This window comes from Myotis lucifugus, unplaced genomic scaffold, assembly GCF_000147115.1.
Source record: "Myotis lucifugus unplaced genomic scaffold, Myoluc2.0 scaffold_8, whole genome shotgun sequence".
Taxonomy (NCBI): Eukaryota; Metazoa; Chordata; class Mammalia; order Chiroptera; family Vespertilionidae; genus Myotis; species Myotis lucifugus.
The window spans coordinates 3994334-4013175 of record NW_005871056.1 but is presented as its reverse complement, the minus strand read 5'-3'; the positions used below and the strand labels follow the sequence as shown (position 1 = coordinate 4013175).

Genomic DNA, 18842 nt, shown 5'->3' with positions numbered 1-18842 from the left:
ACTTCTGTAATCCATTTCTCTGAGGAGTAAAAAGAAAGACTGGGTCTATTAGTATAAGGAAAAAGAACAGATTCTAGTTTTACTTTTTTTTTTTTTTTTTAGAGCTCCAAGCCTTGCATGAAATGGTCCAGCAGAAAGTTGTCACTTTGCTAAGTGACCCTGAAAATATCGTGAAACAAACCTTAATGGAAAATGGAATAACTCGGCTGTGTGTATTTTTTGGACGTCAAAAAGCCAATGATGTTTTATTGTCCCACATGATTACTTTCCTGAATGATAAGAATGATTGGCATCTGCGTGGAGCTTTTTTTGATAGTATAGTTGGTATGTTGTTTTTTAAATTTCTCTTTAAGGTTTTGAATTCTCAAAAAAATACATGCAATTTGAAAGGTGACATTACTACTAAATTTTATTAATAATGAATTGAGTTCCTGGCATTTCTGTCTGTCTTCCTGCTGCTTTTGGATGATAAGAATATCTTAGTTGATCAAGGGATTGGTTAATTAAACTGTGATACATCCATATCAAGGAATACTATGTGGTCTTTACAAACTGTTTTAAAATGATATTTAATGCCCCTGGAAAGTATCATGAAATACTATTAGAGTGACTGAATTATAGTGTAGGTCTAATTAAAGTATGATTCCAGTTGTATAAAGATAACAGTAAATCATGTATTTATACAAAAGACTGAAATATATATACTAAGGTGTGAACAGTGGCAATATGTAGGACTGGGATTGTAGATGATTGTTTCTTTATATTTTCCATATTTGTCAAATTTTTTTATAGTGAACATAACTTTTACAATCAGAAAATAATTGTTAAAGTGAAATTATGATTGAAAATCAATCTAATTAGAAGGAAAATTTAGATTTGGTCAGTTATGAGATGTTATATGCTAAAGCCATGTTATTATAATTACCCACTAACCCTCTTTATATCATTTTGGACACGATTATAACAGCTTGTTGTTTAACTCAAAAGGTTTAAAGACTTACACTTTGGAAAGCTTTGCTGGTATTCAAATTTTCTCATGTAGTAGCAGAAAGCTGTAGGATTTAGATTTTGTTACCTTAAAATCTGGGAAAGTAACTGCTAAAATATTTGCTTTGGGGTGTATTTTCCTAAAAAATAAAAAAGGAAAGAAACTCATATGGCAGTAGTAGTAATGTTTCTGCAAGTGCTGCCGTATAATGTTTTGGAGAAAAGGTTACTTCCTACCTTTGAGAACCTGTGAAATTGCTTGCGTTGTTGTATTCTAGCCTCTATATTGTTGCTGAAGATAATCTAAAGCCAATCATTCTTTGTTTTTAGGGGACCTATGTTTTTCTTTTTATAAGTTACTGGGATCTCCCCCCCCCCCTCCCGTGTTCCAGAATTTCTTAGTCATTTATTTTGTTGTGGGTCTTTTCATTTATTGTGCTGGGTAGAAAGTGCAATGTCATCTCCCTGATTGTTGCTCAATATATTTGGTTTTCGATTAATTTTATTGTTTTACTTAATGGCATTTGTACTTCCAGGTATAGAATACGTAATCATGTAATGTTGCTTCTCTTTTTCAGGTGTTGCTGCCTATGTTGGCTGGCAGAGCTCCTCAATTCTCAAACCCCTGCTTCAACAAGGTCTTAGTGATGCTGAGGAATTTGTTATTGTGAAAGCTCTTAATGCCCTTACCTGTATGTGCCAGTTAGGGCTGCTACAAAAACCCCATGTCTACGAATTTGCCAGTGATATTGGTAAGTTTCTGTTTCTCAAGATTAGGTTGGGAAAATTAGGAAATGGGAAGAGAAATAAAAATTGATAGAGCATTGTAAAACTTTTAGGCAATATAGAGTCAGATTTTCAACTTTATTGTTCCCATATTGTGTACGTATGTGCCTGAATGCACACACATGTACATGCTTAAACATGGATGCTTGTATGCATGTGAGAGACAGGCAGGCAAACAGGATCATTTGGTTCTCCAACCTGGGTTGGGAAGTAATCTCTTTGTTTTCATTTGTAATTAAGTTTTTGTGATATTTGAAAAATAAAGATTTGGCTTTTTTTATTAATCCTCATTGAAGATATTTTTCCCATTGATTTTTAGAGAGAGTGGAGGGGAGGAAAGAAGAGAGACAGAGACAGAGACATTGATGTGAGAGAGACGCATCGATTGGTTGCCTCCTGCACATTGCCCTACCAGGGTTGGGGATTGAACCTGCAACCCAGCTCCTTGCCCTTGACCAGAATTGAACCCGTGACCCTTCGGTGTGCATGCCAACACTGGACAGGGCTTGTTTTTTATCACAAAATGGATAGTCTATAACTGCTCTGAAGAGTCAACTTGTTTTTTTTTAGGACACTGGACTACTAGTCATGTTGAAATTGGATGTGGATGATTATCTATGACATGTGTCATTGTACTCATTGCCAGTTAAGAATTCTTAGTATTGAAGTTTCTACTGTTGGTAATTTTATTAACCAGTGAAAGGGACTAATCCCTTGACCTTTACAGCAATTACCTGTTTACCTCAATTTAAAATTCAGAATAAGTTCAAACAAGTCAAATGACACACTCTAAAATTAAGACTATCCGCAGCTTTTAGTCTTCTTATCACTTCACTTGAAGAAAATAATCAAAATAAGATTGCAGATTGGCTTTATCCAGAGAGGACATGAAATCTTAGAATATTGCCTCTAGATAAAATATTTGATTGCTGTAAATGCCTTGCCAAGGAAAATTAATAGAAAACCAAAATTGGTTAGACTTGGTTAATAGGTTTTTTTTTTTGTTTTGTTTTGTTTTTGAGGAACTCCTCAGAGGAAAAAGACAAACGAGTTATTATTTATTTTGATTGTTGGGAAACTAGATGGTAGCTAGTAAAGATATATAAAATTTTTGGAGAATTTTAAGGCATGAATGTGGCTTTAAAATAAATAATTTTGTGTGAAAAAGTATATGTAGGTTGCTTATTTTATTCTCTAATATCTTCAATCAAGCTTTTAGTTTGTAACTCTAATTTGGTTTGAATTTTTGGATGATTATGTTAAAAATAATTCCAAATTTAATAGAAAATTGTTGAGTATTGGCAATACAATAAAATCTCCATTATATTGAAATATTTTTGATTTTTCATATGAGCTACAGAGTGTTGAACCTTAAGGGGTTCATTATCTCTATTTAAAAAAACAACAACAAAACTAGCCTGGCTGGCTTGGCTCCATGGTTGAGTGTTGACCTATGAACCGGGAGGTTACAGTTTGATTCCCCATCAGTGCCCGGGTTGCGGGCTTGATCCCCTGTGTAGGGCATGCAGGAAGCAGCTGATTGATGGTTCTCTCTCTTTTAAAAAAAAAAATATTTTATTGATTCTTTACAGGGAGGAAGGGAGAGGGATAGAGAGTCAGAAACATCGATGAGAGAGAAACATCAATCAGCTGCCTCCTGCACACCCCCCACTGTGTATATGCCCGCAACCAAGGTACATGCCATTGACTGGAATTGAACCTGGGACCCTTGAGTTCGCAGGCCGACGCTCTATCCGCTGAGCCAAACCGGTTAGGGTGATGGTTCTCTCTTATCATTGATGTTTCTGTCTCTCTCTCCCTCTTCCTTCCTCTCTGAAATCAATGAAAAAATATGTTATAAAAATACTAATAGCAGAATAAAAATTATTAATATTATGAAAAAACAAATGATTTTGAATTTCTGGTCCTGTGTATTGTAAGGCAGATATAGAAAGCATGCATTTTGATGATAATATAGGGTGTCCCCCCCAAATGTCTACACACTTTGAATGATTATAAAGTCAGTCTTTATTAACATACTGTTCATTTTCAAAATTTAAAAGAATCTATAGAAATGAATAATTTTTTGTCACCTGTCCCCCAAAATGTATATACACTTTGAATAATTATAAAGGCGTTGTTTGTATTTCAACTGTGTTTTCAAATTTCTAGTAGCATTTTAGGATGAATCTCCTTTGTTCAAAGCTTAGTTTGGCTGAAAAAAAAGAAACATTAATTGAGCTATCAGCTATTAAAGTGTGTATACATATTTTTTTGGCAACCTGTATTAATGAGAAGATGTATTGTGTGAACATGCACATCTTGCGGCCTGGAATATTTTCCTGCTCGTTCTCATTTTTAAATTCTCATATCAGTGCTTTCTTTTTTTCTCCTGTAAAAGTGGAATTATTTCCCAAAGGTCAAGTTTTTCTTGCTTTTGCCTTTGATTCTCTTTATTTTAATTAATATCTTCTGTATATAAATATGTACTCTAGTATATTCTGATTTCACATAAATACATTTCTTCTGTTGATTAATTATTTGGAAATTATTTTTGATATATAATGTAGCTTATAATTGGCATTTTATTTATCTGAAAAATGGATGTCTATCAATTTTTAAGCAAAAACATCATAAAGACAGTTTTTTACCCTCCTCTTCAGTTTTATAGAGGTTTTTCTGGGCCCTGTTATTTCTAGTCATAGATCACAGGATGAATACATGGAGTACTATATGTATCTTTAATTTAGCATAAAAAGAAATTATTACCTTTAGGTATAGAATAAATCCAGTGTAGTGGTACAACTTCTTGGCTGGGAACTCCCTCAGAATGAACTAAATTTAGGAAAGCTAAGGGGAAAAAGAAAACTTGCTGAGAAAATTTAAGTAAACAATCATTTGTTGTCATTTTAAACTATTTAAAAGAAATGCAGTTTTTTGTAATTTAGAAACACTTATTTTAAAAAGTGATAAAGTGCACAGATCTCTCTGTTAGCATAGTCTTTGGTAGTGATTCTTACTTATTTAATTATTTATTCATTTTAAATTAAATCTTTATTGTTGAGATTATTACAGTTGTTCCTCTTTTTTTCCCCCATAGCTCCCCTCCACCCAGTTCCCACCCCACTCTCTGCCCTTCCTCCCCCCCACTGTCCTCATCCATAGGTGTACGATTTTTGTCCAGTGTCTTCCTGCACCCCCCACACCCCTTTCTCCCCCGAGAATTGTCAGTCCACTCCCTTTCTATGCCCCTGATTCTATTACATTCACCAGTTTATTCTGTTCATCAGATTTTTTCACTTGATTTTTAGATTCACTTGTTGATAGATATGTACTTGTTCATAATTTTTATCTTTACCTTTTTCTTCTTCTTCCTCTTCTTAAAGAATACCTTTTAGCATTTCATATAATACTGGTTTGGTGGTGATGAACTCCTTTAGCTTTTTCTTATCTGTGAAGCTCTTTATCTGACCTTCAATTCTGAATGATAGCTTTGCTGGATAAAGTAATCTTGGTTGTAGGTTCTTGCTATTATTCACTTCGAATATTTCTTGCCACTCCCTTCTGGCCAGCATAGTTTCTGTTGAGAAATCAGCTGACAATCTTATGGGTACTTCCTTGTAGGTAACTAACTGTTTTTCTCTTGCTGCTTTTAAGATACTCTCTGTCTTTTGCTCTTGGCATTTTAATTATGATGTGTCTTGGTGTGGTCCTCTTTGGATTCCTTTTGTTTGGGGTTCTCTGCGCTTCCTGGACTTGTAAGTCTGTTTCTTTCACCAGGTAGGGGAAGTTTTCTGTCATTATTTCTTCAAATAGGTTTTCAATATCTTGCTCTCTCTCTTCTTCTGGCACCCCTATAATTCGGATGTTGGTTTGCTTGAAGTTGTCCCAGAGGCTCCTTACACTATCTTCATATTTTTGAATTCTTTTTTCTTTTTGCTTTTCCAGTTGGGTGTTTTTTACTTCTTCGTACTTCAAATCTTTGACTTGATTCTTGCAATCCTCTAGTCTGCTGTTGGATCTCTGTATAATATTCTTTATTTCAGTCAGTGTATGCTTAATTTCTATTTGGTCCTTTTTCATAACCTCGAGGGTCTCACTAGATTTCTTGAGGGTCTTACTAAATTTATCGGCGGTTTCTAGAAAATTCTTGAAAAACCTTATAATCGTGGTTTTGAACTCTATATCCAGTAGTTTGCTGTCCTCTATTTCTGTCATTTGTGACCTGTTTCTTTGTCTCTGCATTTTGGCTGCTTCCCTGTGTTGATAGGGTGGCTTTCTGTGCTAGGTGTCCTATAGGGCCCAGTAGCTCAGCCTCCCCAATTACTTGAGGTGGACACTCTTGGTGAACCCCTTTGTGGGCTGTGTGCACAGTCTTGTTGTAGTTAAGCCTTGATTGTATTTGGTATCACTGGAAGGAATTGACCTCTAGGCCAATTGGCTGTGAGAATCAGCAGTGTCTATGGTGGGAGAACTTCTATGCTGGAGACACCCTTATGGGGCAAGACTTGCTTCAGCGGGGCTTTGGTGCTCACTGAGTCTGCCCCCTGAGTGTGTCCCTTATGGATTTGAGGAGTTGTAATCTGGATGGTCCCACTCTGACCACTGGGTACACTGGCACTTGGATCTCTAAGGAGGTGCTAATTTAGCCTCTGACTGAGGCTACCCAGCAGGAGCTACAGAGAGATCTGCAGATTCCTCTTCTTTGTTTGGGATTTGGAGGTGCCCAGATGAGGCCCAGCTGTGAAGCAATGCAAGCTGCTGTGGGGCCTTGGGCCTTCTTTTGGATGTACTGGGTCTCTCTGACCTAGCCGCAGTTTGTTAGGTAATTTTAGATTGCAAAGGGCCAGGTCATTCATATGCAAAAGTCTCTTGGCACAGCTTGGGTGTGGCGGGGTCTCAGGGAATCAACAGGGTGGAGCAAACAGCTATGGCTGATCCTCAGCCCTGCCCTAAGAGGCCCCGGGTCTCAGTGTCCTGTGGTAATCGCTGCAAGTACCCCTGAGAGAAAGCCGCCCCCAAGTTCCGCCTGCTGCCAGACAGTCCAGTTTCTCCCCGTATGAGTCTGGGTCCCCAGAGAAAAGCCTGGAACTGGAGTTCAGAGCGGAAGCTTGAGACTCCCTCCCAATTGAAAAAGACAACCTGTGTCCTCAGTTGCCAGCCCTTTCCGCGTGCGCCTCCGTACCTCTGCACTTTACTTCCGCACCTCCTCTGAGTCTCAGTGTGCTTTTCTCTTTCCTTCTAGTTGTAGAATTTCCACTCAGCTAGCCTTCCTGTGGTTCTGGATGATGTCCGTTTTGTCTTTTAGTTGTATTTTTGAAGTGGTTGTGGGAGGCAGCAATTTCAGGTGTTTGCCTATGCCGCCATCTTGGTTTCTCGGTAGGGATTCTTAAAGGGAAATAGTGGTGCTGGTGATGGTGGTGGTCGTGATGGCAATTATCATGATATTTTTGGTAGCTCTTTCAAAAACTGTACTCGTCCCACTTAGGTATTCTGAATACTCACCTTCCCCGATGCTTGTACCCTGAGAATTGGAATGCGTTGGGTAGAGAAAAGATTGAGTACACTGTTTTTTTAGGAAATCCTCTTTTTTAAAAAAAATATTTTTATTGATTTCAGAGAGGAAGAAAGAAGGAGAGAGAGATAGAAACATCAACGATGAGAATCATTGATTGGCTGCCTCCTGCACCACCCCCACTGGGGATTGAGCCCGAAACCCGGGCATGTGCCCTCAACCGGAATCGAACCTGGGACCCTTCAGTCTGCAGGCCGATGCTCTATCCACTGAGCCAAACCAGCTAGGGCTAGGAAATCCTCTTGATTCTGGTTGCTTGGTGTGTGTTTTTGAGTGTTGAAGGTTCTTTGTATCTATTAGCTACTAATTGATACAATAATGCTATATAGCAATTAACCACAAAATCTCAGTAAACGCTTCAGTAAATTTCTCATTATGCATCTGTAAGCTGTATGCTTTTGGCTTTGTATCTCCAGACTGTGGTGACTGTGATCCATCTGTCTCATTCTGGGGTTATGTTTTGGGTGATGGCAAAGGTACAAGAAAGCAAGCCTAGCTTTTCAAGCCTCTGTGTTAACATCCCATTGGCCAGAGCAGGTAATATGACTGAGCCAGGAGCATGAATACAAGGCAAGAGTATGGTTGTATAACACAGATAATGTAAAGAATTGGGACCAATAATTCCACCTCACACAGTGCCCAACTCCTGCCAAGTCATTTTGGGCTTAGTTATGTTTTGGAGGTTTTTCAGTGTTTTTCCAGTCCTGATTTTCCCTGTAGTCAAAGGGAAATTACCAGTCCTCCCTTGTTGGATGTATCAGAGGCTGCAGGATGTTTACGAAATAATTAAAACCTCCATGTGCAGTTAAAAGAATTGGAATGGGAGAATGTTGGAGACTTATTTTGAACAAATTATTTCTCCTTCCCTTTTTTATGCTATAAGTATTATTAGCACATGACATTGTTCTTATTTTTCTATTGGCATGAATTTCTTATAAAGTTAATATTTTCTAGATACTTTTATTTAATTTCCAATTAAATTTATTAATTAGAGAATGTGAGAGAGAAACACTCATTTGTTATTCCACTTATTTATGCATTCATTGGTTGATTCTTTCTTGTATATGCCCTGCCTGGGGATTGAACCTGTAACCTTGGCATATGGGGATGATGCTCTAACCAACTGAGCTACCCAGCCAGGGCCAAAACTAATATCCTCTAAATCAGGGTAGGGAAACTTTTTTCTGCCAAGAACCATTTGGATATTTATAATGTCATTTGCAGACCATACAAAATTATCAACTTAAAAATTAGCCTGCTATATTTGGTCAAACATTTAATTAACTCACCCCTAATGCCTTGGCAGGGCCAGACATTACCCACCCCTGCTCTAAATGCTGATGTTTTTGCATGATCAGACCTAATACAATTTTTGTTTTGTTTTGTTTTTAGAGGTTTGGATTTTATTCTAAATCTCCATTTAGTTGAAATCACTGATTTTTGGTGTCGTACCCAAAATAGTTAAAAGGGATGAAAAGGCATTCATTTAATTTTCTGGTTTAATCTTATATTTTAAACTCTTTAAGAAGGGGCATTATGTTCTCTGCCTTGTAGTTTTCATTTATAATGCCTTGCAATATATTAGATTTGATCAAATCTTTACATTAAAAAGAATGTCAGGTGTAATTGTTTCCTTAATCGTAATGCTATGACTTGGAGAAGAGATGGCTTATTCCTTTCCTTGCTCATGTGGTAGATGATGGGTCCTTGGACTTCCTCGGGGAAATGGGAGGGGGGATTAATAGTTTGTTGTATAGTGTTGAGACTTTTTATGTCTCTAATAGTTTCTAATCCAGTCTTTTAAATGAGTAGATGCCCACCCATCTTCAGGCCTGACTGAAAACTATAAATTTAAATTCTCAGAAAGGAGGTAGCTGTTTTTTGTTGTTGTTAATCCTCACTCAAGGATTTTTTTTCCTATTGATTTTTAGAGAGAGTGGAAGAGAGAGGGAGAGACAGAGAGAGAAGAATATCAATATGAGAGAGAGACATCGATTGGTTGCCTCCCGCATGCACCCCGACTGGGGCCAGGTATCGAGCCTGCAACTGAGGTATATGCTCTTGACTGAAATCGAACCTGGGACCCTTGAGTCTGTGGGCCAACGCTCTAATCATTGAGCAAAACTGGATAGGGCAGGAGGTAGCTGTTTTTATTCTTTTATGATATTGCTGAGTTTTATGATAGGGAATATTATATCAGTATGTTCACTTGGTTGAGTTTACGCCTCAGGATAATTGAATATGTGAGGGCACCTGATAGTAATGTGTTATATAATCTTTATCATCAGTTGTGTTATAAGGTGAAAATTTATCCTGATAGTTTGAAACTATTTATGAACATTGTTTAAGCCATATGTTGTTTTTCTTCTTTAGCCCCATTTCTGTGTCATCCCAATCTATGGATACGCTATGGTGCTGTGGGATTTATCACAGTGGTAGCTCATCAGATAAACACAGCTGATGTGTATTGTAAACTGATGCCTTACCTTGACCCATATATTACTCAACCAATAATACAGGTAAGCATGTTTCAACTTGGAATTAATCCTCCAAACTGCACCATTAAAAAAAAAATTAGAGAGTTTTGTTTTTATTTAAAATTTTAAAGATTTAAATATGGCTAGGGCATTTTCAGATTTATTTCAAGCTAATGTTAATGGAACAAATATTTTGAAGGTGAGAAACATTCAAGAGACTATTATGTTATATATCATGTAATGCATAATATAGAAGCCAGTAATTCATACTTTACTTTCTATGTGTAATGTTGTAAAGCATCTGCAGTTTGAGTGAAATATAGAAGAAATGTATATTAATAGACCCCTGCTTTTAGTTGTAAAAGTATAACAGAGTTCAGTGCAAGTCAGCATTTATAAAAAAATTAGAAAAGAACCTAATAATTACAACCTTGCCCCTGCCCAGCAGTACAGTACTTAATGATAAACTTTGGGTCTTTGGTTTGTACAAGGCAATTGTTTACCCAACTTGTCAGTGTTTATACCCTTTATCTTGCTGGACAGCTAACTATCAAAATAGATATTTTAAATTGAGTGGACTGTTGAGGGATTATTCTGGCTGTTAACATTCTGAAATGTCCTATTTTTTACTAAAGCACTGTTTCTCTTTTGTGAATTCACATGCTTCTGGCTTTCTCCTACTTTTATATTCCAATGTTCCTTCCCTTTGGTTGGAGAAAGTGGCCTTGGATAGCCTCTGGACATGAGAAAGATTTGGCTGTGCCTTCAGCCCTTACTTTTCCTTGTAGATTCATCTATTTTTGGAGATCATCATTCTTCATTTTGTAGTTTGTAAAATTTTTTACTTTTACCCATAGAACAATTTATTTATACATGAAAGATGAATAATATTAGAAAATATATTCCCCCTTTTTTGAAGCTTATTAGTTTCCTTGAAAATCAGGTCTAGAGATTCCTACTACTTTTTACCACTTACTCTATTTAGAAGTTTGTTTATAAAGTTTTTATAGCACAATGTGAAATGTCTTTTGGATTTAAAAATTGCATACATTTTGGTAATAACTTTTAGTTGTGGTTTATGTAATAAATATGACATATAAGTGGTTTGTTAGAAATCTGTACCATCTTGTTTTCTCAGAAATTCTTTTAACATTTTTTGTTTGTTTTTGTCAGTGTTTGATATTTTGAAAGGCCAGATCAGGAGTTGAGAAGCTGATTATCTATATGTTTCATAAATTATATTTTTCTACATTTTGGATTAGATAAAAGATATCCTTTTATGCTGGTTTCCACTGGCCAACTCACCAGATTGTTAAATATATTTAAAGAAAGTCCTCTTGATTACTCTTAGTAGTGTTTTTCCTTTTTATTATGAATGCATTGACAAGGAGAATATTCTTGGGGATAAGAAAAAGCTGGATTTTATGAACTCTATGAGAAAGTAGTGATTTTTTAGAAGTGGTTGAAGCTACTGGGAAAACCTGATGGCTGCAGGGAAGAAGCCCTGTGACTATTGTGCATCTTTTCTGGATCAGTACCTCTTGGCTGTTAGGCCTGTGAACTGCAGGTGCTTTTTAGATCTAGGAAGTCACCTGACATTTGGGATATAGAAAAATCTTTTTTATTTTCTAAACTTTCTAACATAGGTATTTATTATTAGTCTTCCAGTATCACAGACACATGTGTTCTGAGATGCTAACAATAAAAAGAAAAAAAACCTGAGCTCTTTAAAAGTCACAAGTATTCCTTTTTCTTCTCAACAAAAATTGCAGATGTTCATGTCTTGCATTTTTTTAGAAAATAAATACCTGTGTTAACTTTACATAAATTGTGTTGAATTTGAAAATAACTGAACAAAATATTATATTTTTGACTGATTCTTTTTATTTTTCTGATACAGATTGAAAGAAAACTTGTTTTACTCAGTGTTTTAAAAGAGCCAGTAAGTCGTTCTATATTTGATTATGCTTTGAGGTCTAAAGATATTACTAGCTTGTTCAGACATCTTCACATGCGTCAGAAAAAACGGAATGGGTCTCTTCCTGATTGCCCTCCACCTGAGGATCCTGCCATAGCACAGCTTTTGAAGAAATTGCTCTCACAGGTTGTATCACCTTTCTGAAATTTTACATTTAAATGTAAATTTCTTTTATTTAAATCCTCACCTGCAGACTCAGATAGCTAGATAGATAGATAGATAGATAGATAGATAGACAGACAGATTGCAATCAATTGGTTGCCTTCCATTTGCTTCCTGACTGGGGCTCAAACCCGCAACCCAGGTATTGCCCTGACCAGGAATTGAACCGGCAACCTTTCGGTGCACAGGATGACAATCAACTGAGCCACTCCAGCCAGGCTAAATGCAAATTTCATAAAAACATTAAAGTATCCATTTAGCTATTGAAAATATTTTTGGTTAATTTGGTTGCATCAGACTAAGTAAATAAATCTGGCAACTGTTTTGTGCATTTGCTTTGGTATCTAGGAGATACTAGGATGACAAGAAGTCATTGGGTTTAACTAAATAAGGAATCATGGAAGACCTAATGTTTATTTTGTGATTATTGGCTATAAAAATGAGAGAAAAGGTAGATATAAGCTTAGATTTAATAGTGGTCTTGATTCAGTTCCATATTTCACTGAAAATATAATGAAAATTAATTAAAAGAAACATTGCAAAACATAGATGCAATGCAGAAAATTCCTGTTTTATTTCAGTCCAAATTCAGAGAGTTCTCATGGCATGCAAACAGCTGCAATAACTGGAATTTCTAATGCATCCTAAATTGAATAAACCAGCCGTTTACTGCTGTATCTTAAATTCCTCTGAATTTGCATCAATTAACAAATCTTGTTAGAACTATTAAGTAATCTTTTTATTATACTTGTTATTAGTAGGGCTTGTCTAGAAATATTAAGTCTAGTTTTAGCATCCTGTTTTAAGAGGGATGTGTGGAACCTAGAGAATTCAAGATAGGAAAAAAAATGATTAGAAGTGAAGAATACAATTTCTGAATAAATGCTCTATGAGCATAAAGCAAATTCTGAGAGATGACCTTAATGACTGTCTTTAAGTCTGCAAGACGTTTTGGTTAATAGAATGCTTGTCAGTCATGTCTTGTCTAGAGAGAAAAGATGATGAGAATATGCTTCAGTTGCAGAGAGAGAATTTGATCAGTTTTGGGGTGTAAATCCTTTCTTGTATTGTACCTGTCACTGAATATCCAGTACTGTTTGATGCCCAACAGTGATTGAGTATATTAACAGGCTCCTACGGGAGGCCAGTCATTAACTATTTTGGTTCTTTTAGGTTTAAATTTTACTGGAAGGTTGAGCTGCCTCTGATTATCCCTTCCAGGCCAGTGGTTCTGTTTCCTATATATTAGGAGACTTAATTTGATGTGACTTGAATTGCCAAAGAGCTTTTTCTTTGGTTTTCTTTTAACCTTGGCTCTTATAGTAGATCTATTTTATATTTTAGAAAGCAAATATGGAAAATTGGATAGTGAATCCCATTTTTCTGTTGTTTCTCCTGAGTAATTCTTTTTTTTAAAAAAAATATATTTTATTGATTTTTTACAGAGAGGAAGGGAGAGGAATAGTCAGAAACATCGATGAGAGAGAAACATCAATCAGCTGTCTCCTGCACACCCCCTGCTGGGGATGTGCCCGCAACCAAGGTACATGCCCTTGACCGGAATCGAACCCGGAACCCTTCAGTCCGCAGGCCGACGCTCTATCCACTGAGCCAAACCGGTTATGGTCTGAGTAATTCTTATAAAAATATTTCAGCATGCAGTAAAAACTACCCCAATTTAGATGTTTCTTTGGGCTTAGATGGAGTGAATCTTTATAGTCCTCTCCCTCCTCCAGACCTTGTATATTAATTTAAAAGCTTCTGTACTGAAATTTCCTTTTCATTGTAAGTCATTGGTTACTTCATGGAGCCACTCTGGCCCTCTCATTTTTGCTTTTCACCTTGCTGTAGGTGTAGGTTTTGCTACTGATGTGGGTGAAAGAAGGGAGAGGAAAGGAACAGTTTTCATAATCTTGCAACTTCCTACTGTTCTCCCAAACCTACCATTGCTGCTCCCTCGGTGTCAGCCTCCATGATGAAATCACTAAAACTCACTGACTTCGGTTCCTCTAAATGTTTGCTTGATATATTCATTTGTTTGTAGTTTATCGCCTCATTTGTATGAGTGGGGAAAGAGGAACATGTAATCCCTTGTTTTATGTTACTTCTGTTAATCATAGTTTTAGGACACTCTTAGGGGTTGAGTGCTCTGTTTCAAGTGACAGGTGCTGCTAGTAGAAGGAAGAGCAGGCCAGAATCTCAGAGGTCCTCAGAAGTAACAGCAGAAAAACATCAGCTTTCATTTTTCATGAACCTATGAGTCGACCACTGTAATTGGTACTGTTTGTAGTTTGTGACTGTTCTTAAAAGGAACTTGAACAGCAAGTGTGATCCCCATTTTATAGATAAGGAAACTAAGAATCAGTGAAGGTAGTTAACTTGACTATGCTCACACAGTTCAGTAAATTTCACAGCTGAGATTTAAACCTAAACCTGTCTAACTCCAAAGCCCATGTTCCTGTACCATGTTGTCTTGCTTCTCAAAGTAAACAAAGGACAGGAAACTAAGATGAGAAGCTTTCATAAGTTTTGTGTGGACTTAAGAAGAAGTTCGTGTGCAGCTTATCTCTTTGCCTTCACTTCTTTTTGGTTCTTGCAATACCTGAGTTTCTTGGGATTACTAGCAGAATCGAGTCCTTGTTGCTAATGTCAGGACTACAAAGGAAAAGACATGTGGATAGCCTCCACAAGTGGGAATTCTGAATATTCCTTCAGATTTTTTTTTTTTTTTTTTGGCTTGGGTTTCTACAGTGCTTGTTTGTAGAGAACTACACTTGAGATACATCATGGGTAAAATAGGCCTTTCTAGACCAGCCTGCCATTGTTTCTATGGGAAAATGTGTTCAGAGTTCCAGATAATAGACTTAAAGTACACTTTTGGAACATTACCCATATGGAAGTTGGAATTTGTACTCCAGATTTTCAGTAGCACTTAGCATCTGGAGATGACACATGGCAGGGCTGTTTAGATAGATCTCAGCTACAAGAGCTCCCTGTTCTGTTCGTATCTATTTGGTTGGACACTAATACAGAATACAAAATTTCACTCCTTATTTTGAAAGTAACAAATAATTTACATTTTAAACTTTTAAATTATTTTTATTTTAATAACTTTTGATTGTATATTATATATACAAGGTATAAAATTGAAAAGATATAAAATTGAAGATATATAATTTGTAAGTTCTCTTCCAATCTCTGACCTTTAGCTACCCAGTTTCTTTGTCTGTTGATTGTGAATTCTATGTTGTTGGGTGCTGAATTTCTTCATATAGTGTTAGATTTCTTCTGTTGCACAGTTAAGTTATTGTAACCAGTTTGATCCTTTTAAGCCTTGCCTTTAAGCTTTGTTAGGACAGATTCAGAGCAACCTTTGGTTAATGGCCAGTTTAGTCCAATTACTAAGGACTTCTGAGGACATGATGCTCTGTGTAGTAAGAGGGCTTTCTCCTCTGGCTGGTGGGAATATGAATGGTTCCCACCCCTAAGTGAGATTTGGGAATTGTTTGGCTTACTGCTTTCCTGTTGCTCTGTCCGGCCTCAGGTAATTTTCTCTCATGTGTACATTGTTCAGTACAGACATACCTTGGAGACACTGTGGGTTAAGTCCAAACCATTGCAGTAAAGCAAATACTGCAATAAAGCTAGTCACATGAGTTTTTTTTGTTTCCCAGTGTATATAAAATTTATGCTCACACTACACTGTAATTGTGCAATAGCATTATGTCTAAAAATATATACTGTACACACCTTAATTAAATAATACTTCATTGCTGAAAAATGCTAAGCATTATCAGAGCCTTAAGTGAGTTGTAATTTTTTTTGCTGTTAGAGGGTCTTGTCTCTATGTTGATGGCTGTTGATTGATCAGGGTGGTGGTAGCTGAAGGTTGGGGTTGGTTGTGGCAGTTTCTTAAAATAAGGCAAGAAGTTTGCCACATTGATTGACTCTTCCTTTCACAAACAATCTCTCTGTGGCATGTGATGCTGTTTAATAGTGTTTTACCCACAGTAGAACTTCTTTCAAAATTGGAGTCAGTCCTCTCATACTCTGCCACTGCTCTGCCACTGCTTTATCAATTAATTTTATTTAATACTAGAGGCCCGGTGCACAAAATTTGTGCATGGGTGTGTGTGTGTGTGTGTCTCTGTCTGTCCCTCAGCCCAGCCTGCACCCTCTCGCAACCCGGGACCCCTTGGATAGGGTCCCTAGGCCTGGCCGGTGATCAGGGTCTACCGGGGCTTTCCTTCCCTTGGTTGCCGGCTGCCCCCGCCGCTGCCACTGCTTGCCAACTGTGTGGTGCTGCCCCCCCTCCCCTGCCACAGGTCTCCTCCTTCTGCGGGCGACAGGCATGGGCTGCGATCACTTGGCTGGTCTGGGCCTCCTTCTGCAAGGTGATCACTGGCTGGCCCCGCACACCCGCCATAGCACCACTAACCAGTGGCCTGGGCCTCCCTCTGCAGGGCAATCTTGGGGCGATGGCAGGGCCCCCTGACCAATCCCATCATATCTGCCTTGGCTGGCCTGGTGCCAATGCGTGTCATAGCATGGTCATCTGGAAGGTCGTCTGGATGGACGGTCGTTCTGCTTTTCGGTCATTCAGTCGATTTGCATATTACGCTTTTATTGTTATAGATTCTAAGTCCTTTGTCGTCATTTCAACAGTCTTCACCAGGAGTGGAATCCATCTTAACCCTTTGAGTGCCAACCAGTATCCTAGGAACTATGCTAAAATTGCCAAGCATTTTTGCTGATTTTACAGCAGTTTAGGAAAAAAATTATGAATCGCAAGTAAATTAAGTTACATATTCAAAAACTTAAGGAAACCTTTACTACATTGACATATTTAGCAATATCATCATCACTAATAAAAGCAGACTTAGAACTGGACGCCATTTCGAAGCTTTGATAGCGCTCCTGGCACTTTTGGCGAAAGACAGGAGGAGCACGATCACGCTCCCCGGCACTCTAGGGGTTAAGATAACACGTTCTTTGCTCATACATAAGAAGCAACTTCTCATCCATTAGAGGTTAATCATGAGATTTCAGTAATTCAGTCACATCCTCAGGCCCCACTTCTAATTCTAGTTCTCTTGTTATTTCCACCACATCTGCAGTTACTTCCTCCCTGGAGTGTTGAATCCATCAAAGTCATTCATGGGTTGGAATGAACTTCTTCCAAATTCCTATTGTTGATATTTTGACCTCTTCCTGTGAACTACAAAGGCTCTTTTTAAAAAAAAACAACACAGTATTTTTATTGGTTTTTAGAAAGAGGGAAAGAGAGATGGAGGGGGAGAGAGAGAGAGCGAGAGAGCGAGAAACATTAATGTGAGAGTGCAAGATCAATTGGCTGTTTCCTGCATACTCCCTACTGGTGATTGTGCCCAAAATCTGGGCATGTGCCCTGACTGGGAATTGAACCAGCAACCTTTTGGTGCACAGGACGATGCCCAGATGAGCCACACTGGCCAGGGCCCATGAATGTTCATAATGGTATCTAGAATGCTTAATCCTTTCCAGAAGGTTTTTAATTCATTTTGTCTAAATCCATCAAAGGAAACACTACCTCTGGCAGCTATAGCTGTCCGAAATAATGTATTTCTTAAATTGTAAGACTTGAAAGTTGAGATTACTCTTTGATCGATGAGCTGAAGAATGGATGTTGTGTTAGCAGTCATGAAAACAACATTAATCTCCTTGTACATTTCCATTAGAGCTCTTGGGTAACTAGTACATTGTCAGTGAGCAGTAATATTTTGAAAGGAAGTTATTTTGGTTTTAGCATTTAGTAGGTTTCAACAGTGGGCTTAAAATAGTCAACCATATTTTAAACAGAAATGCTGTCATATCTGTTTTGTGATTCCATTTATAAAGCACAGGCAGAGTAGATTTAGCATAATTCTTTAGGGCCCAAGGATTTTCACAATAGTAAATGAGCATTGGCTTCAACTTAAAGTCACCAGCTGCATTAGCCCCTGACAAAAGAATCTGCCTGTCCTTTGAAGCTTTGAAGCCAAGTATTGACTTCCTTGTCTAGCTGTGGAAGTCCTAGATGGCATCTTCGAGTAGAAGGCAGTTTTGTCTACATTGAAAGTCTTGTTTAGTGTAGCCATCTTCATGAATTATCTTAGCTAGCTTTTCTGGATGACTTGCTGTAGCTTCTACATCAGCACTTGCTGTGTCACCTTGCACTTTTATGTTATGGAACTACTTCTTTCCTTAAACCTCATGAACCAGCCTCTGCTAGCTTCAAACTTTTCTTCTGCAGTTTCCTCCCCTCTCTCAGCCTTCACAGAATGGAGGAGAGTTAGGGCCTTACTCTGGACTAGGCTTTGGTTTGAGGGAATGTTGTGGCTGGTTTGATCTATCCAGACCATTAGAACTTCCTCCATATCAGCAACAAGGCTGTTTTACTTTCTTACCATGTGTCTTTCCTGGAGTAGCACTTTTAATTTTCTTCAAGAACTTTTTCTGTGCATTTATAATTTGGCTGTTTGGCACAAGAGGAGAAGCTTTTGATCTATCTCAGCTTTGGACATGCCTTCCTCCCTAAACTTAATGATTTCTAGCTTTTGATTTAAAGTGAGAGATGTGAGGCTCTTCCTTTCACTTGAACACTTAAGGGTCCATTTAGGTTATTAATTGACCTAATTTCAATATTTTTGTGCCTTAGGAATAGGGAGTCCCAAAGAGAGTGAGAGAGACAGGGAACAGTAGGTCTGTGGAGCAGTCAGAACAAATACAGTTATCCATTAATTTTGTCATTTTATATGGTCGCAGTTTGTGGCACCCCAAAACAGTTACAGTAATAATAAAAACCATTGATAATAGATCACCATAACAGATATAGTAATGAAAAAGTTTGGAATCTTGT

The 18842-nt window shown here is 37.5% G+C and overlaps 1 protein-coding gene across 6 annotated transcripts in view; it reads left to right on the top strand.

Moving 5' to 3' along the window:
* Positions 1–18842, top strand: part of PIK3R4 (phosphoinositide-3-kinase regulatory subunit 4) — a 59353-nt gene that overhangs the window by 12866 nt on the left and 27645 nt on the right. For 4 of the 6 annotated variants that reach the window (XM_023749516.1, XM_006083685.3, XM_014450734.2 and 1 more), the window contains 4 exons: positions 103–324; positions 1566–1739; positions 9722–9867; positions 11726–11929. In XM_023749516.1, coding sequence (XP_023605284.1) covers positions 103–324; positions 1566–1739; positions 9722–9867; positions 11726–11929 — 746 coding nt within the window. The remainder of the gene's footprint in view (positions 1–102; positions 325–1565; positions 1740–9721; positions 9868–11725; positions 11930–18842) is intronic. The other 2 variants (XM_014450738.2, XM_023749517.1) reach the window with 2 other exon arrangements.